Source organism: Tachypleus tridentatus, chromosome 1 (assembly GCF_004210375.1).
Source record: "Tachypleus tridentatus isolate NWPU-2018 chromosome 1, ASM421037v1, whole genome shotgun sequence".
NCBI classification, from domain to species: domain Eukaryota; kingdom Metazoa; phylum Arthropoda; class Merostomata; order Xiphosura; family Limulidae; genus Tachypleus; species Tachypleus tridentatus.
Genome location: NC_134825.1, coordinates 15,236,019 through 15,253,098, shown reverse-complemented (window position 1 = coordinate 15,253,098; position 17,080 = coordinate 15,236,019). Strand labels below are relative to the sequence as shown.

The 17,080-nt window shown below is 34.7% G+C and overlaps 1 protein-coding gene across 2 annotated transcripts in view; it reads left to right on the top strand.

Annotated features, from left to right (window-relative positions):
* Positions 1–17,080, top strand: part of LOC143243234 (GDP-fucose transporter 1-like) — a 44,678-nt gene that overhangs the window by 25,733 nt on the left and 1,865 nt on the right. Inside the window, exons 8-9 of one of the 2 annotated variants that reach the window (XR_013024257.1) lie at positions 3,112–3,404; positions 6,210–8,738. Coding sequence is in view for 1 of the 2 variants with exons in the window: in XM_076487114.1 (XP_076343229.1) it covers positions 3,112–3,404; positions 6,210–6,443 (527 nt within the window). In the remaining variant the exon portion in view is untranslated. Of the gene's footprint in view, positions 1–3,111; positions 3,405–6,209; positions 16,331–17,080 lie in introns of those variants that run through there. The other variant, XM_076487114.1, reaches the window with a different exon arrangement.

The window sequence follows — 17,080 nt, the reverse complement described above, 5'->3', positions numbered from 1 at the left end:
ATACTTCATTTTTTGAAAATGTTTGTTCACAGACATAAGTTGTTCCGAACACTGATGCCATACCAGATGCGAACTGCTTTAGCTTTGGAAAATCATCTTCAGGTATGCAGCTGTAAAATTCAATAAGTTGTCCCTCTCTGTGTTTTGCTTTCAACAAGTCATTTCCTTGCAAATCGATGACCTCCAGCTGAAGTTCCACTGGCACGTCATCAATGACACAATCAAAAGGATTCTGAAAAAGGAGAATGTCACTTTCGATTCTGTCGAGATCCAAATATCTCTCTAAAAGTGCTTATTTAAATCGCCAATAATCTTTTTCTGAAACTCTAGGTTGACATCTTCTGTGATTCCAGCATGAAACTGATTGAAACACTGAAAATGAGAGAAGTTTCCTTCTTCTAAATGTGCTTCTAACAATGACAGCTTTCTCCAAAATCCTTTAATGATTCTATAGAGATCACAGACAAGGTTATTCTTTTCCTGAAGTTTCAAGTTCAATTTATTTATGTGGGATGTGATGTCAGCCAAAACTTACAACTTTGACAACCAGGTTGGATCCGACAGAAGTGGATCGGCTCTATATTTCTCGTTAAGAAATATCTCTTTCTCTTCTCAGCTTATAAAAACGAGACAAGACTTCACCGCAATTAAGCCACCTCATTGCCATGTGATAAGGCAAGTCACAGAAATCCCGAATCAATTTCTTCAAGAAAAGCCTTGAATTGGTCATTGATTAAGTGCATGACCCCCAAATGAAGTTCACTGCAGAAATGACTGGTTTCAGTTTGCAAGAAATATCTAAGTATTTTCCACAAAGTGCTTGCTGATGTATGATGCAGTGTATGAACAGAGTGCTTGGGAGTTGATCTTCCAACTGTTTCCTGATCACCTCCACCAGACCCTTCTTTACTCCAGCCATGTTTTTTCCTCCAAATGTTACACCTCTAAGCTGATTCCATTGAGGGTTATAGTCTTGCAAAGTTTTATGCACTTCCATGAAAATGTCTTCTTCAGTTGTTTTTCCATGCATGCTGTAAACTGATGCCAACTCTTCCGTGATCTGAAAGTCCAAATTAACTCCACGAGTGAACACGAGAAGTTGTGATGTACTCGAGAGATCAGTAGACTCATCCAGTGCCAGAGAATGCCATAGGAAGTTTCTAGTTTTTTGGCGTATCTGTAATGCGATGTTTTCTCCAAGTTCTTCTGCTGTCCGTACAACTGAAGTTGCTGAAAGGCTGATACTTTGAAAGAAATTGGCTTTTTCAGGACACAGCTCATTTGCTGTTTCCATCATAAACTCTTTGAAGTTGCCATCAGTAAAAGGTTTTCCTCGCTCTGCCATCCTATGCACTTGTAACTTGTACAAGTGACAGATTTATTTTCAGCAAACTTTTTCATGAAGAGATTTTTTTGAGATTCAAAAACACGTTTCATGGATTCAAATTTCTCAGAACGGAACTTTCCTGAAAATTTTAAATATGTTTATAGATGTTTTGTTTCACAGTGACGTCGAAGATTGTACTCTTTTAAAACGGTAACACTTTTAGAGCATATCACACAAGTAGTTTTCTGGTTTTTTTGTTTCCACAAAGAAGTACTTTTCTCCCCATTCTTCATTGAAAGCATGACACTCAGAGTCCACTTTTCTTCTTTTAAAAGCAGCCATAACGATGGGTGAAAAAAAACAAAACAAAAACGGGATTTGAAAATGAAAATCACAGAATGCTGTGAGAAAAGTGTTTTACTGGTCCAAGAACGCACAAACAAAATTGAAATGTACATTTGCCATGGCACTTACCTAAGAATGAGTTATGAAAAGCGCATAACCCGACTACTAAGAGAAATGAGCTTGCTGAAGCGGTAACTCTAGGCCGCTGAATTTAAAAGATGAGTCGATAGGACGAGGGTTAAGTCTGTACTTGTTTTCGAATTCCTATTGCTTTCATAGATACGTGCCTCTATGAATAAACGGGCAGCAAGGACGAAAGAAGAATTTTCCTATTGGTTAAAAATGCGCGTGACAGCCTTGTTTCTTTTTATCATAACGTCTTGTGTTTGCCAGCTTAAGGCGACCATCGGTGTGATTTATTTTGATATGACAGTCAGACATTTGATGAAATGTCACTTTTTGTTTCCAAGCGGCTAGCTGTGGTGGGCCTGACAAAATGACCTCGAGGGCCATGGTTTGGTGACCCCTGAGCTAGATCATCACTACTAAATTAGGGATGGCTAGGATCGATAGTCCTTGATCAACCTTGTATAAAATTCAGAACAAACTAAATCATCTTCTTCATTTAAGATGTTTTCTCTTGACCTTCCACGTTAAATACTTGACTCTACTCAAGTATAAAAATGCTCTTTATACATATACATGTAATGGTTATCTAGTAATACATTCAATAACAGTTTTGAAACAGAAGAACTAAACTTCAATCATTTGGCATTGGAAAAATTGAGTTTAAGTGTTAAAACAGTAACAACTTACTCACCAAGAGTTGAAATGCATGTATCTAGCTTTGAATTGACTCTCTTGTTAAGTAAAAAACAAGCTTAAAACTTTAGATTCAAGTGTGTATATGTATTAATGTTGAAAAATCAGAAATGTGATTCCATAAAGGACAGAGGGAGGTAAATATTTAGTCAATAGTTGATGTTTTTTCATTCTGAGTGTTAATTTTATCTTTGGTATAATATTATTTTGTAAGGTTCAGCCCATTCCTCATAGAACTGGTATTTTTTATTGTTCAAATAAATATCGTGAGGGAGTGAACAATTGAAAACAAACTGTCTTTGAGCCACTAATGTCATGCATACTGATGTCCTACTCTACCATTTATAAGAGATGACCTTTTAAATTGTTCACTTTTATTGCATAAATTGATAGTGTAAAATGAAATGTAAATTTAATGTTCTATGATACATATCATTTCTATCAATATTCATGCATACTTCATGTTATGTTTACTACATATAAACATTCCTTCACGTAACTTGCATGTAAAACCTGGAAAGTAAGGTTTTATGTTTTTTGTAATGAATAACTTTCATGTATTTCATACATAATTTAACATGATTTATGTTCATATTACATTTCTCTTCTTTTAACAGGTAATGTATCTGTGATGGGGATCATATATGGAATCTTAGCCAGTATATGTGTATCTCTAAATTCTATTTATACCAAGAAGATTTTACCGAAGGTTGGTGGGAACATTTGGATCTTGACATTTTACAGCAATCTGAATGCTCTCTTCCTGTTCCTTCCAATAATTCTTTTTACAGGAGAGTTATCTGTACTTCTGAGATACAGACATCTCCTCAAACCTATGTTCTGGACTCTTATGAGTGTTGGTGGAGTTTTTGGTTTTGCAATAGGATATGTGACAGGACTACAAATCAAGGTAAAGGGATGGACAATAATATGCAGACTGAAATTGTAATTTGTAATTATACATGAATCTAAAAAATATGTATCAGTATAACTAAACATTTTAGTTTACAGAATAATTGCAATACTACAAGTTACATACTGGTAAATTAATTTTTAATTATACAAGACAGTCATAAAACTACAAAACTCAGCATTTATGTAGGCCTTGAAAATCATGGAAAATTTTGGAAACAAATTCTAGGGCCTGTAAAGGTTTGGAAAAATAAGAATTTACCTTAGGGTTTTGGAAAAGTAATAGAAAAATAACTTTCTCCTGTCAGTATTTTCCATAATTTGTTTATTTGATGATTATATTATATAACATCTGATGGAGATGATCTTCCAAGCTAGCCTTTCATGTTTTCTGTTGTAATAAGTATGTGTGCTTGTATGAATGTAACTTAAATTATTTCAACATTAGAGAGTTGAATGTGGTTACCAACATCTGAGCCTCTCCATTTGAACAGTTGTGTAATAATGATGCATCCAGTTGTTTTTTTCTGTCATTATTTTTGTGTTCTTTAATACTAACTTGAATGTTTATTTGCATAAAATATGCTGGTAAAATGTATATTTAACAGTACATGACTTCTGATTAAGGAGTACAAGAAATGGCTTATTTCAGATGCAAATTGCCAAGAAGCTTCTTGTAATGTGTGCTATAAAACGTTCAACATTGGTAGTATGGGTGTGAGTCTGTGGTGATTAACCATGTAAAGGGGGGGGAAAAAACGAGGCTAATGTGCAGCACAAATTGTACTTGTCAACAGCAGCCATTCTGATTATACACATTTTGATAGCCTGAGAACATCAACAATGAGGTATATTATTGAGACAAATCAATGTAACATTGTATTTCAACATGTAAATAAATATTTATTTTAAATTTAACATTATAGAGAAAGAGCTGAAATTCTTGATATTTAAATCTAATACAATTCAATAAAGCTGCATAAATTTGTAGTTAGTTTTTGGATGGTTCCCTTCTTTTCCTCTAGGTGTCAGCACCTCATTATACAATTTATTCATTACTCCAGGCAGACTAAATTAAAATGTATGAAAAGACGAATGGAAAGCTGCGGTTTTGTGGATTCTGAAGATCATTGTTAGGTGGCATATTTACAAAAGCTGTCAAAAACATGTTTTAAAAAGATGTTCACAGATTGTAAAATCACATCTAAGTTCTTTTGTGGAGAGGGAGAAAATGTGTATGTAGCTTGTTTTCAATTGACTCCATGTATCAAAGGTTTGGGAAGGATAACTTTCTTCTCTTGTACAATGAATCTTTATGAGTGGTTAAAACCAAAAGAATGGGCCTGATGTGTACTTTGACTTGGGAAAAAAAATTTTGATGACTAATTTCTTGATTCTGTTTCTTAGTCAAACTCTGTCTAATAACCTGTTAAACCATTTCTTACAGCTCACTAAAAGGTTTTAATTTTTATCATTTGCAAATAGGGATGGACAGTCCAGATGTTAAATGTCATTCCATGAGATATTGGAATCAGTGTTAAAACTTGCATATTTTGACCCATCTCAATCCAGCATTAGGTCTTGCGATCTCCATATTGTCCATGTGGTTTTTTGTAGTTCTGTCAGTGCTTCTGAGTGGGATTTGCAAACAAAGTAAATTGCTGTACTACCTTGCAAAGATTTTCCAGTCAGATGGGAAGACTTTGAGAAAAGTACTGGGGCTCATATGTATGTACTGAGATTTTGTCCTACCCAGTGGGTAGAGAATGCAGTTGTTACAGAAGAGCAGTTAAACTTATTCTGATCTTCCAAATGTACATCAAAACAGCTGAAGCCATATTAAATTCATACATGGTACCAAAAATTTAAGTATTAAGTACTGTGAATTCTGCAACAAATGATATCCTTTCCATAATATTTTATGTTTTGACATCTGAAAAACTCTAAATTTCTGATGACTTATCAAGCTTGACCACCTTGTACTGACTTTTGTCAGCTGTGATCTTGAATCTATGATCAGAAACCTTCTAAATTAAAACATGGCATTCTGTCTAGGAAAGAAACTATTTAATTTGTTGAGACATGATCTGAGTAATATGGGAAATATCAAATTGGCTACATAAGGCAATATCAATATTTGTGCAACCGAAAACATGAAAGTATTGAGTGCCATGGAGAAGGCACCTTTTAAGATATACAGTTGCTATTTGCAATGAGTGTTTGTCCCTTTTGATCTGTTTAATTAATATATTTTTAATAAACTGTACATTGAATTACTTGTTTACTCATAATGTTGCCTGTTTTTCTTGGATGATGTGATGGGGTAGTAAGGCTTGTTTTTTGGTGTGTACTGTCCACTCTAGCCAACTTGAAACATGACAACTTGACAGTACTTTAGTTATTACTAATTTACATATTGTTGCCATTTTGATTCTGTTTTTGTTAAATCAAAAGTTTTCTTTTTTCTCCCTTATCACTTTATAACCAGTAACTACCAGGTGTAAGCCTATGACCAAATGTCTTCAACTTGGTTTATGTTTTTGATTTTCAGATGAAAACATAGTTTCATGTTTTGTTTTATTTAAATATGCAAGTTGTATCTTTCAACAGTCTTCTGTAGTCTAGTCCTAAAGGTAAAAGAGGGAAGACTTTCATAATGTTGTTTTCTAAACTTGTTTTTTTCCAAAATAGCCAGTTTTTGCCCATTTCAATGTACTCAGCATGAATACTTTGCTCAAACAATCTATAAAAGAATAGTTCTCTAGTTATTTATGTTCACATTTTATAAATTGTTTTCTAACAGGTTACCTCTCCTCTCACCCACAACATCAGTGGTACTGCAAAGGCTTGTGCACAAACACTGCTTGCTGTAATATGGTTCCAAGAAGTTAAATCAACTCTCTGGTGGGTTAGCAATGCTGTTGTACTAGTTGGATCAAGTGCCTACACTCGTATTAAACAAGTAGAGATGCAGAAGGCATACGTGGCTGCATCAATTTACAAAGATGGGAAATCTGTTAAATCAACATTGGTTTAAGGGTTTTCTATTTTAAAATGAGATTACATGTCTGTTCAAAATCTCAAACTTTTAAGGTTATTCTAAACTCCATTACTCAGTATTTGCTTTAGCACAAAATATATTTTTTCTCGTTTTATTGAGTGTGCACAATATTTACTAATTAGATATTTTAAAATAGGTTAATTAATTTTTGAAAAATCAGTTAAATTTCTTTATGTAAACAAACATTATTTCGGTAATATCACTTGTTGAAATAAATTCAAATTTTAATTTATTATTTAAGTTAGTTTTACATAAGGTATGAAAATTTTCACCAAGCAGTAAAATTTTACCTTTTTCATATTTTTCAAATTCTTTTTTTCTGTATGCTTTGACATTAGATATGTCCCATAATTCTCTCCTTTATTAACATTAGATAAGATATCCTATAATTCTGTTCTTTATTCATTGACATGTAGATCAGAAGTTATTTAGTTTTCTCCTAGGTTTTTAAGAATATCTTTATAGAAGGGATGTTAAACATTTTTTAGGACTAAGTGCCAAAATGCTTGACAAATGTCAGAAAACTTCCAGTCTGTTGCATACTATTATTGTATGTTGACTATCACAAATTACATTATCTTTTGCTAGTACAATACAATTTTAATATTAGGTTGGAATTAGTCATTAAGAAAGTTATGAAAACAGCATTTGCTTTCATCATTAAGTCTATTTTTTAAATCAGATACACCACAAACTTTCAGAGGCATAGGTACATGAAAACATTGTTATATTTACCACCTAAAGTTTTTCAGTGTATCAAACATTACTGGTGTGCTGTTTAAAGCTTTAGTACATTTATTTTATCTTGGCAGTGGTTTTAGTTTCAAATCTCACAAGCTTAGTAGGGGATTGGGAAACAACAGGGGGTGCTCAGAAACTTTTGTTTCTCTTCACCTCCAACACAAGGTAAAAAAGATTTAAATCAACAAACTATACTTGTAAGCATCAGGATGGATAAGGTATTTAAGCTTAGTGAGGTGAGAATGGTTTTAAAACTAATTCTTAACATAATTACTCAGTAATACAAACAGTTGGAAAAAGCCATGAAGATCAGACTGGTCATGGAGACAGAATTTACCTTGATTTGTGCTTTGAGTAAGTAATTTCGATATTTTGGAAACTTGTTGGCTGCATGTGCCTTACTTACACAAGAAAAGTCGTTGAAAACAGACAGAGTAGGCTTTGGCAAAATGAGTAAGGAGAAACTTGCACAAAATTTTGATAAAATGTTTGTGTGCTACTCAGCAAAGTTATGAGTGAGTGTAAGGGAAGAATCTAGTGATTAGCCTAATGCTTAGAGTGAGATAAAGTCAAAAACTGATAACACAGTAGGAAAAGTTCAAAGTTAACATTCCATACATAATGAAATAATATTAAGATTGAAGCATAACAGATGCAGTCCTTCTCAGGGTCTGGGATTGGTTGATCCAATTGCTGAGAAATTCAATGTGCAAAAAAACAGGAGTTAAATATACCTTACCAGTGCCCTTACCTGAAAATAAGATAGTGTATTAGAACATATAAAACAATAGATAAAAGTATATATTGGATTAATGAAGAAGAATGGTTAAGAAGAGTGAGTACATTTTGAGGTGTTTGTTCAGGGGAAGGGGGGAATTTTTGATCTATTAGGCTCGGGTGGACATGATTTGTGTGAAATCTTGCATTTGTGCATTTCTAACTTGTATGTGTTTCTAGCAGCAAGAAGAGTGTTTGAAAAAGCACTCTTTAAGAAGGGGGCTTTGGCCATAGAGTGTAGGTATTCCAGGGAAGTGTAATTGGGGGAGTCTGCATGCTGATTTTAGCACGTTGTTTTGGAGGTTCTAAATGTGTTTGTATTGATACTTGATCATGTTGCAGATTACAGCATTGCTGTATTCAAATTGTAGATTTTAGTGATCATTTTAGCTGAGCTGCCTTTGTTAATGCCTTCAATGCATCTTAGATAATTTATTGTACAACTAGCTATCATAATAATTTATTTAAGTGTTTATGCCTAGATAAGTTGGAAGTAAAAGTTACATCTAGGAATTTAACAGTGTGTGAAGTTTCATGAAGTGTTGTTCAACCATAGTATAAGGTTTTTGCATTTCTTTTTGTATTTATTGATACTTTTACAAAATGTAGTTGCTTGCAATTTTTCAGGGTTGAAGGCAACATGCCATTTATTGCATTACTTAGCAACTGTGTTTAATGAAATTTGGATGATGGAAGTGGCTATATGTGGATTTCTGGCCATGTTTCATTAGCACATCATTAGCAAACTGGGAGGTGAGTGTGTGTGGAATGGTATGTTATTTACAAAATATTGCAGAGTGTTTGGATTAAAGTAAACTTTGTTGGACTCTAACACTTAACATGAACGGGAGGGACAATGTTTCATTAAGTTTGACTTTTGATGTATAGTTGCTAAGGAAGCTTAATAACCAGTGAATGATTTTGGTTAGAATGCTAACACTGTGATTTGAACTTTGGGTCATCATGCCAAAGTGACTCAAATGCTTGTGGAACATCTAGGAAGGTTGTGACTATTGTTTGCTTACTGTTAAATTCTTTCTAAACTGATTCAGTAGATCAAACTAGGCAATCGGTTGCTTTGAAGATTCTGCCTGCCTGCATTTTGATTGCTATTTAAAATTTTATCACAAGAAAAATTTAGTTGGTTGGTTATACACTCTTAAGTTTCTTAATGTTGATTAACCTAATGGGCCTATAATTTGTTAGGGTTACTTTGGTCATTGTCTTTCTTGAGGATAACTTTGGTGGTTGTGGATTTCCTGTTGTTGTCTGAGTTGTGTCCAGATATTAGTGACAGCTTATAGATTGCAACTAGGTGATTTAAGGTGAGGTCTTTGAACATGATGTTATTGATGCAGTCTTCACATGCTTTGCATTTGATTTTCTTTAGATTAAGCTTTGCATTTGATTTTCTTTAGATTAAGCTTTGCATTTGATTTTCTTCAGATTAAGTTTCATTTTAGAAAGATAAATGGTACAAGTGATTGTGGATTGTAACTGAGAATGTTGGGGTAAAAGTGATGGGGTTGTTGGATATATAGTTATTTAGGTTTGTTTGACTCAAACAAGATAAGTTTTGGTGTTACAAAGGTTGCTTTGAAATACTGGGGAAAATATCTTGTTTGCTTGTTATCTGTTGATGCAGTTATGTTATTGTACTTTATGAAAGTAATACTGTTATTGGATTGGTTGTTAGTTATAGGTTTGGATTTTTGCCAGAAATGCATTGAATTTTGGTGAGAATTATCTAGTGATTTGCAGAATCTATTACAGTTATCGTTTTGCTGATTTTGTATTAAATTTGTGATTTTATTGTTGCTTTTGTTGATTGGGTTTCAAGTTTGATGTTACAGGTTTGGATAAACTTTAAGTTGTCTTCTGATTATTATAAGCTGATGAATTTCTGGGGGTGAGTTTCTATGCATTAGTGTCTGGGTTATGGACTTTGCTGGGGATGGTTTCATTTATTGTTTCTTTCATGGCATTAGTTTGATGGCATAATTATAAATTACCATTTGACTATTGCCTCAGATTTTAAGGTAATTGATGAATAATATTGCTATTTAGTTTAGCCCATCAGCTTGAGTGTAGTCATAGAATTGTGATTGTGGGCCAGGAACATCTCTTGAGGTCTGTTGTTGTAAATTTATCTAGTGGTGTATGTCATAGGCAATTATTTTTACTTCCTTGAGAGAGATATCAAAGGGTATACTGTGGATCACCAAGTCCATACCAGGAAGACAGTTTCTAGCAACATGAATAGATAACTTAGTACCTTTTTGAAGGCTGTGATAGACTAGGGTTTTAAGATGGTAGCATATCCTTTGGACTCCCTCCCATGTGGAAGGTGTTGGAGGTGTGTGAAGATGGTTGTTGGAAATAATCGATGTGGTTCCTTCATAATTGTAGGTTGGCGAATATCAAGAGGTATACTTCCTTCCGCAGTAGCTAGTGTCATTTTGGAAACAACGTCTAGTGTGATGGAATCTGTTGGGTTAGACATTAAGGGAAGAGCTCTTGGATTAGTAATCAGGGTTGATAAATTTAAATTGACAAGTTGGGCTGGAAGAGGAATGGTGGTTTTCTTGTCATTACTGAACATAAGTGTTGTGGTTGTTTTGGCTGATGAGTTAGATCAGTGGTTCTTTACCTTGTTGGAGGTACTGAACCCCAGAAGTTTCGTACTTGCATTCACTGAACCCTTCGTAATTGGAAAAATAAAATGATTTTTTCAAATTCAAAACATATGTAGATATTTTATTAGTGCACAAAATGAACCATGTATCAGTTGCACACAGTATCACTGTATTCAAAGAAAAAAACATGAATTTCACATACACAAAAAAAAATATGAATATTTACTGTAAATCAATGTGACTTTTGTTGTTGCCTTTCAGAGACAAGTTCAGAAATGTGCAGTTTCACCTTGGCATGTGCCACTCTCGTATCACTTTGCAACAAAATCTGTTTGTTTTCTTCGTTTTTAGGTCTACCATCCTCAAAGGATTGCTCACAAAAATACATTGTAACAAATGGTATGAGTATCTCAAGGGCGTTCTTAGCAATAAGAGGGTATGCTACGATTTAGTGACACCAAAATGTTGAGAGCATTGTTCTGAAAAGTTGCTGTTGAACCTAGCTTTGCTGAAGTTCAATGATTTCGTCAAGGTATTCATCATTGACATCTACTGTCGCAACACGAAACGTGAATGGCTGTTTCACCCATGCTGGATATGACTCTCTGGGGGGGGGTGTGTGTGTGTGTGTGTGTGTTGACTTCCATCGAACCCCTGGGGTTTGATTGAACCCAGGTTAAGAACCACTGCAGTTAGATGGTGTTTAGTTCTCATCTTCACTTGATGAGGATAGGTCCAAGCATTCCTTATTGCTCAACAACTATCAGTCAGCAGCCTCGGCTAACAATTGAAATTGATTCTTAGTTGAGAGAGGTTCATCTGAGAATTGTGTGGCTGTATTTTGGGTCTTCATTATGTCACAAGTCTATGTTATTTGACTTCATGTGAGAGAGTTCTACAATCAGTGAGAAAGCAAGATTTGGATCTTGCAGATTGTAATTTTAACCAGCACTTGTTTTAACATGTAAAGTACATGAGACTTATTTTAAATGTTGATTGTCCTGATAACGACTGCTTTTGATCAAGATTTTGTTGAGGTTGGACATATGAGAAAATCCATCTATCCATTCAGTTCAGGATCTCAAAAAAAGATTAAGGTTTGGTAATCTCATCCTCAATATTTACATTTGGTGTAAATGTGGACAAACCTTGTCATTCCATTTCTTCAAATAAACGAATGTTTTTTTTTTCAAAATCATCTCAATGACTTTGAAGTTACGAAAAATATTTTATGGAATGGCTATGCAGACCCTATCAATATATTTCAATTCAAAGGCTACAATGTAATTGATCATGATGTAAATAGTTTTTTGTGAATTTTGTAGTTTAACATTTAACACCTTCAAGTGAGTACAGAAATCAATAAAAAAACATCAAACAAGTAAGTCACTATGTATCATTTAATTCCAGGAAGAATTGACTTTATCTTCCATAAACAGTCTTATTTCTTTGAGATATTTGACAAATTAGTTGAGCACATAGCCATAACTATGCAAACGGATACTGTCGTATATTAACAAACCACCATTCATCAAGTTAAGCTAGGAAGTGACTGAAGCTGCCTTTTATTTAATGCATGAGAAGCAATAAAGTTTACAATCTCTGTGGCAAATTTTAATTACATCTTCAAGGCATTGTAAGTCAGATTTTGCACACAGTGCTTCTTGATGTATAATGCAGTTCAATGGGATAACCAGTATGTTTTGTATATCATATTAGGAATCCAGCTTCTGTGCTAAGTGTGATCAGATTGCCATCAGCTATAAGAAACTATTCTGGAAAGATCTGCTTGAGGATTAGAAAACTGGGAAATGACAGCATTCTAACTATCTTTCACACTTGTAGTTCCAATCCAATCTGTCATTGCAATGGTTCAGGTTTTTAAATGCCACAGATTGGGAATGGAGCTTGAGAGGCAAATCAGGAGCATTCAGTCTCTTCAACTTCACACATGTTCAGAGGTTAGATGTATGTTAGGAAACAAGGGTGAGTCCTGGTTACTTTGGATGTGAAATCTGGGAGTCAGGAATTGCTGGCAAAAAAGCTTGGAGTCATTGCTTGTGGTGCAGCTACACTTTCTCTTGTGCTTCAGACTTCTGGTGGTGAAAACGATGGTTGAGCAGAGATTCAGGCTGAGGCAAATCAAGTATTAGGTGGGGAGGCAGTAAAGAGAAAGCAGTGAGAGAATGAAGAGAAAGGAAGGGAAAAACTTAGAGTAATAGAGTGGGAAGGAAGGTGAGTAAAGAGAAGAGAAGTGGGGAAGAAAGAGGTCCTTTTAGGGCCAAGGTGCTGGGGATCTATAATTCCAATAGCAAGAAATTTAGTTGTGGGAGAAACTGGAGTGCCCAGAGAAAAACCATTTTTACTGGATGGACACCAAATAATCTACCTGCCTCATGCTCAAACCTTAAATGTTAAAAGTTGTTACCACTTGTTAAATAAGGTAGTACTAATTGGTATGGTTAATGATCCGGTTTAATGGTGGTGTATATTTGGCCCAGGACTGAAGAGTGTCATCTGGTTGAGATGTTTGAGTATTTTTGTGTTTGGCTTTGGTGTATTAGCAATCTGCTAATTTAATGAATTGGTCTTGTATTGGTAGGAGATCAGTTAGTGTTTCAAGGTATGCTGGTGGGGTGTAGTTGGGCAGCCAAAAAGCAATCTTGGTTGTGTGGTTCTGGAGATTTTGTAGTAATGAGTATTGGTATTTGGACATGTTACATGTGGCTGCATTACTATATTCGAAAAGAGGTTTAATGAAAGATTGGTATATAGTGAGGATTTTTGATGAGCATCCCTTGTTAGGGCCACTGATATATTTTATGAAGAATATTCTATTACTTGCTTTATTAATGATGTTTTGGAAGTGTTGGATCCAGGTTAGGTTCTGAGAAAAGGTAAGACCAAGGAATTTGATGCTTTTGTGAAGTGAATATCATTGTTATTGAAGCTTAGTTTTCAGATTTTCCAGTACTTATTGACATTTCGGTGGAAGGCTATGGCTTGGGTCTTGGTGGGGTTCAAGGCGACATGCCACTTATGTCACAAATGGGTGACAGAATCTAGTGTTGTCTGGACCCTGTTAGGTGCTGTGTGGGGGCTACAGGAGGTGTTCCATATTACTGTATCTTCAGCATACTGGGAAATGAGGATATAATTGAGGGAAGGGTATGTCATTAATATAGATGCTGTATAGCACTGGGCTAAGCCTTGGGGCACACCAGCACTTAAACTGAATCGATTATAAGAGGAGCTATGAATTATCACTATGGCCATATGGTTAGAGATGAAACTGGAGAACCATCAGACTAGGCTTGGTGGGAGGTGTATGGCCTAGGTTTTGTATTGGACGCCATTGTGCCAGACTGAGTCAAATGCTTTTTGGACATACAAAAAGGTGGCAATATAGTTTTGTTTGCAGTTGAGCCCTTGGGAAATGGTTCAATGAGATGGACTAAATGATTGGTTGTTTCTTTTCCTTCTGTTTACATTTTGGTTGTTACTTATTAATTTGTTGCACTAGAGAAAATTGTTCATTCTGTTGGTGATGGCTATTTCCATTAGTTTACTGAGGGTATTTAGTAGACTGATTGGTTTGTAATTGCAAGGAGTAGTTAGATTTTGTTGTTTTTTTTGGTATAACCTTAATTACTGTAGATTTTCAAACATTTGGGTAATATTCTGAGAACAAGGAGAGGATAAATATAGGTGGTTGAAGTTTGCATCAGAGGTTTTTAAGAACTGCATTGTTGATGTTTTCTGGACCTGGTGCTTTATTTCTGATTTTCTTTGGGAGTAGCTTGACCTCGGTTCTGGTGAATGACCAAGTATAGAATGAGAAAGGCAGGTTATCATGATTTAGGGCAGGGTTTAAGCTAATAAATCGATTGCAGTTGTGGTGTGACGTGTCAAAGGTTCAGATGTTTGGGGTGACTAAGGTGTTTATGAAATGTTAAGCGAATGCATTGGATTTTTCCCTGGTCTGTGAATGTTGCTGTTTGACTGGGTTTTGGTTATGGATTTGACCTTATGCCAGAAAAGTGTGGGATTTTGGTAGGCATTTTTGATGGTGTTCCAGTTATATGCTTGGAGAGTTTTAATCCTGTTGATCAGGGTTTTGGTATTGGGGTAACAAGTGATAATGATTGGAGTTTTTCTGTGATTGTTTGATGTATCTCTGGATTGAGGTTCCACAAGTTGGGGTTGTTATTGCAGTTCTTAGTAGGTATTGTGTCATTAGTGCCCTGGTTAATGGCATTGGTTATTTGAATCACACAGCTTTCTTTCATTTTCATAAGAGGCTTCAGTCGATAGTGACGGTAATCGATTCTCAATGCACTGGCTTATGTGGATCTAGTCTACGTGCAAGTAATCATATAGTGGTGGTTGCACATCTATGCTAGAATTAAGTTTGGGGAAAATGTCTATGGAGATAGGGCAGTGGTTGCTCCTGACATCATTGAGGACTCGAAAGTTATGCAGTTGGTGTGACTGGCACATTGGGGCTATTTTGAGGTCTAGGATGTCTTCACTGCCATCATAGTGTGGCTTGATTGTTTTGTAGGAGTTTATGGAGAATGATGCCATTACTGTTGGTGGTTTGACATTTGAAGTCTGTGTGCTTGCTGTTGAGATTGCCTAAGATAATGGTGTTAAGGAATGTGTTGTAAATATGTTGCAGCATAGTTGTGTCAGGTTTAGTTTGGGATAATATGTAAATGGAGATTTGTTATAGGAGATTGGGTTATCTGTATTTGGCAAATGATTACTCCATTATGTGTGGAGAATGAGAGCTCAGGGAAAGAGGTTATGATGTCTTTGCAGTGCAGTATGGCAATACCTTGGCAGTCTTGACTAAGTGACTTGTGGTTTGTCTTGGAGCCTGGGATGTTAAAATTAGTTTTTTCCATAAGTAGTGTTTCGTTTATGCATAGCATATCAGTGTTAGTGGTCTTAATGAGTTGGAATATAGTTCTCATGTTTTTCCTGTGTAAGACCACCTCGAATGTTTGTAAGTACTACCATTATCTAAAAGAAAAAGGACTTGCTTGAGGTTTGGGTGTGCATGAGTTTCCTTTCACTGAATGCTCGTCTTCTTTCCAGCAGACTGCCAAGGGTTGTGAGGTTGACAACTCCATCAGTGTGGTAGTAGGCCTTGGCAGTTTTGCACACTAGGTGGGTGCCATGATCTTTGTTGAAGTATAAAGTGACGTTTGGTGTAAAAACAGTTTTTGGTGCATAGTTTAACAGTGTGTGAAATGGAACTTTGTCATTTCATAGAACCTATATATGGGCCTTGTTTACCATGTTCCTTGGTGGCTCACTGAATATATGATGCTATAAAGTAAACAAAACAGTTAGCCCATTCTTCTAAAACAAAATTTCCAAATCACTTAAGTTTTTGTGTATTTACATATTTGAAATAGTTGTTATTGTTATTCATGAAAATTATTAAATTTCAAGTGTTTTATTTGGAAACTTTTGAGACATCAACATTGCTGTTTGTTTTTTAAAGACTCAAAGAAAGAAACCTTGTTAGAAAGCTTTCATTATAAATTATAAGTTCATGAATAATGTTGTCCAAATTAAATTTAATTCTGAACAAGTATCACTTTTATTTTTATACCCATTTTTTATAAACAAGCTATAACTGTGATTTTTAAGGTGAATGTATTGTGTGTATTGTACAGCAATAAAGCTATTTTACTTTTAAGGTTCATGAGTAATGTTGTCTAATTTATATTTAACACTGAACAAGTGTCACTTTTATTTACACCCAGTTTATAAACAAGCTACAACTGATTTTTTAAGGTCAATGTATTGTGTGTATCATACAGCAATAAAGCTATTTTACTTTTAGGGTTCATTCAGTTTTAAGTGATCAAATTTGAGACCAGTACAATCAAAATTTAAGACAATTTCACTACGTTAAACTCCTTAACATCCGGTTGAGTAAACAGATATATGATATCCCTAATTCATCATAAAAATATTAACTTTGGCAATTTTGTTAAAATGCACATTTTTCTGCATAATATAACCATACTACTCAACCAAATATATCTTGCAGGAAAAATAGACAAATACATAGCAAATGGGTAAAAGCTACAAATAAATATTACCTGGAAGGAGCACTAAACTAGTAGTAAATACTGCTTCATATATCATTGGAATACATTAACTCTCTCCTAAGATGCTCGAAAATATATATTACTAAATCTGTATTAGTTTTTCTGTACAATCACAAAAATAAAGTATCTATGCCAGTACAAGTTCCCAAAACTTTGAGACATTTCTTCATCATTGTATTACTGTGGTTCATTCTCCCCTACGTAAAAGTAATTATCTATAAATTTATTACAGCTTTACTGCAAAAAAAAAAAAAACTAAACTAGCATAGCTTATGTTTATCTAGTCGAGACAGTTGCAGAGAATCAAGAAAGAATTAAACCATGGTTT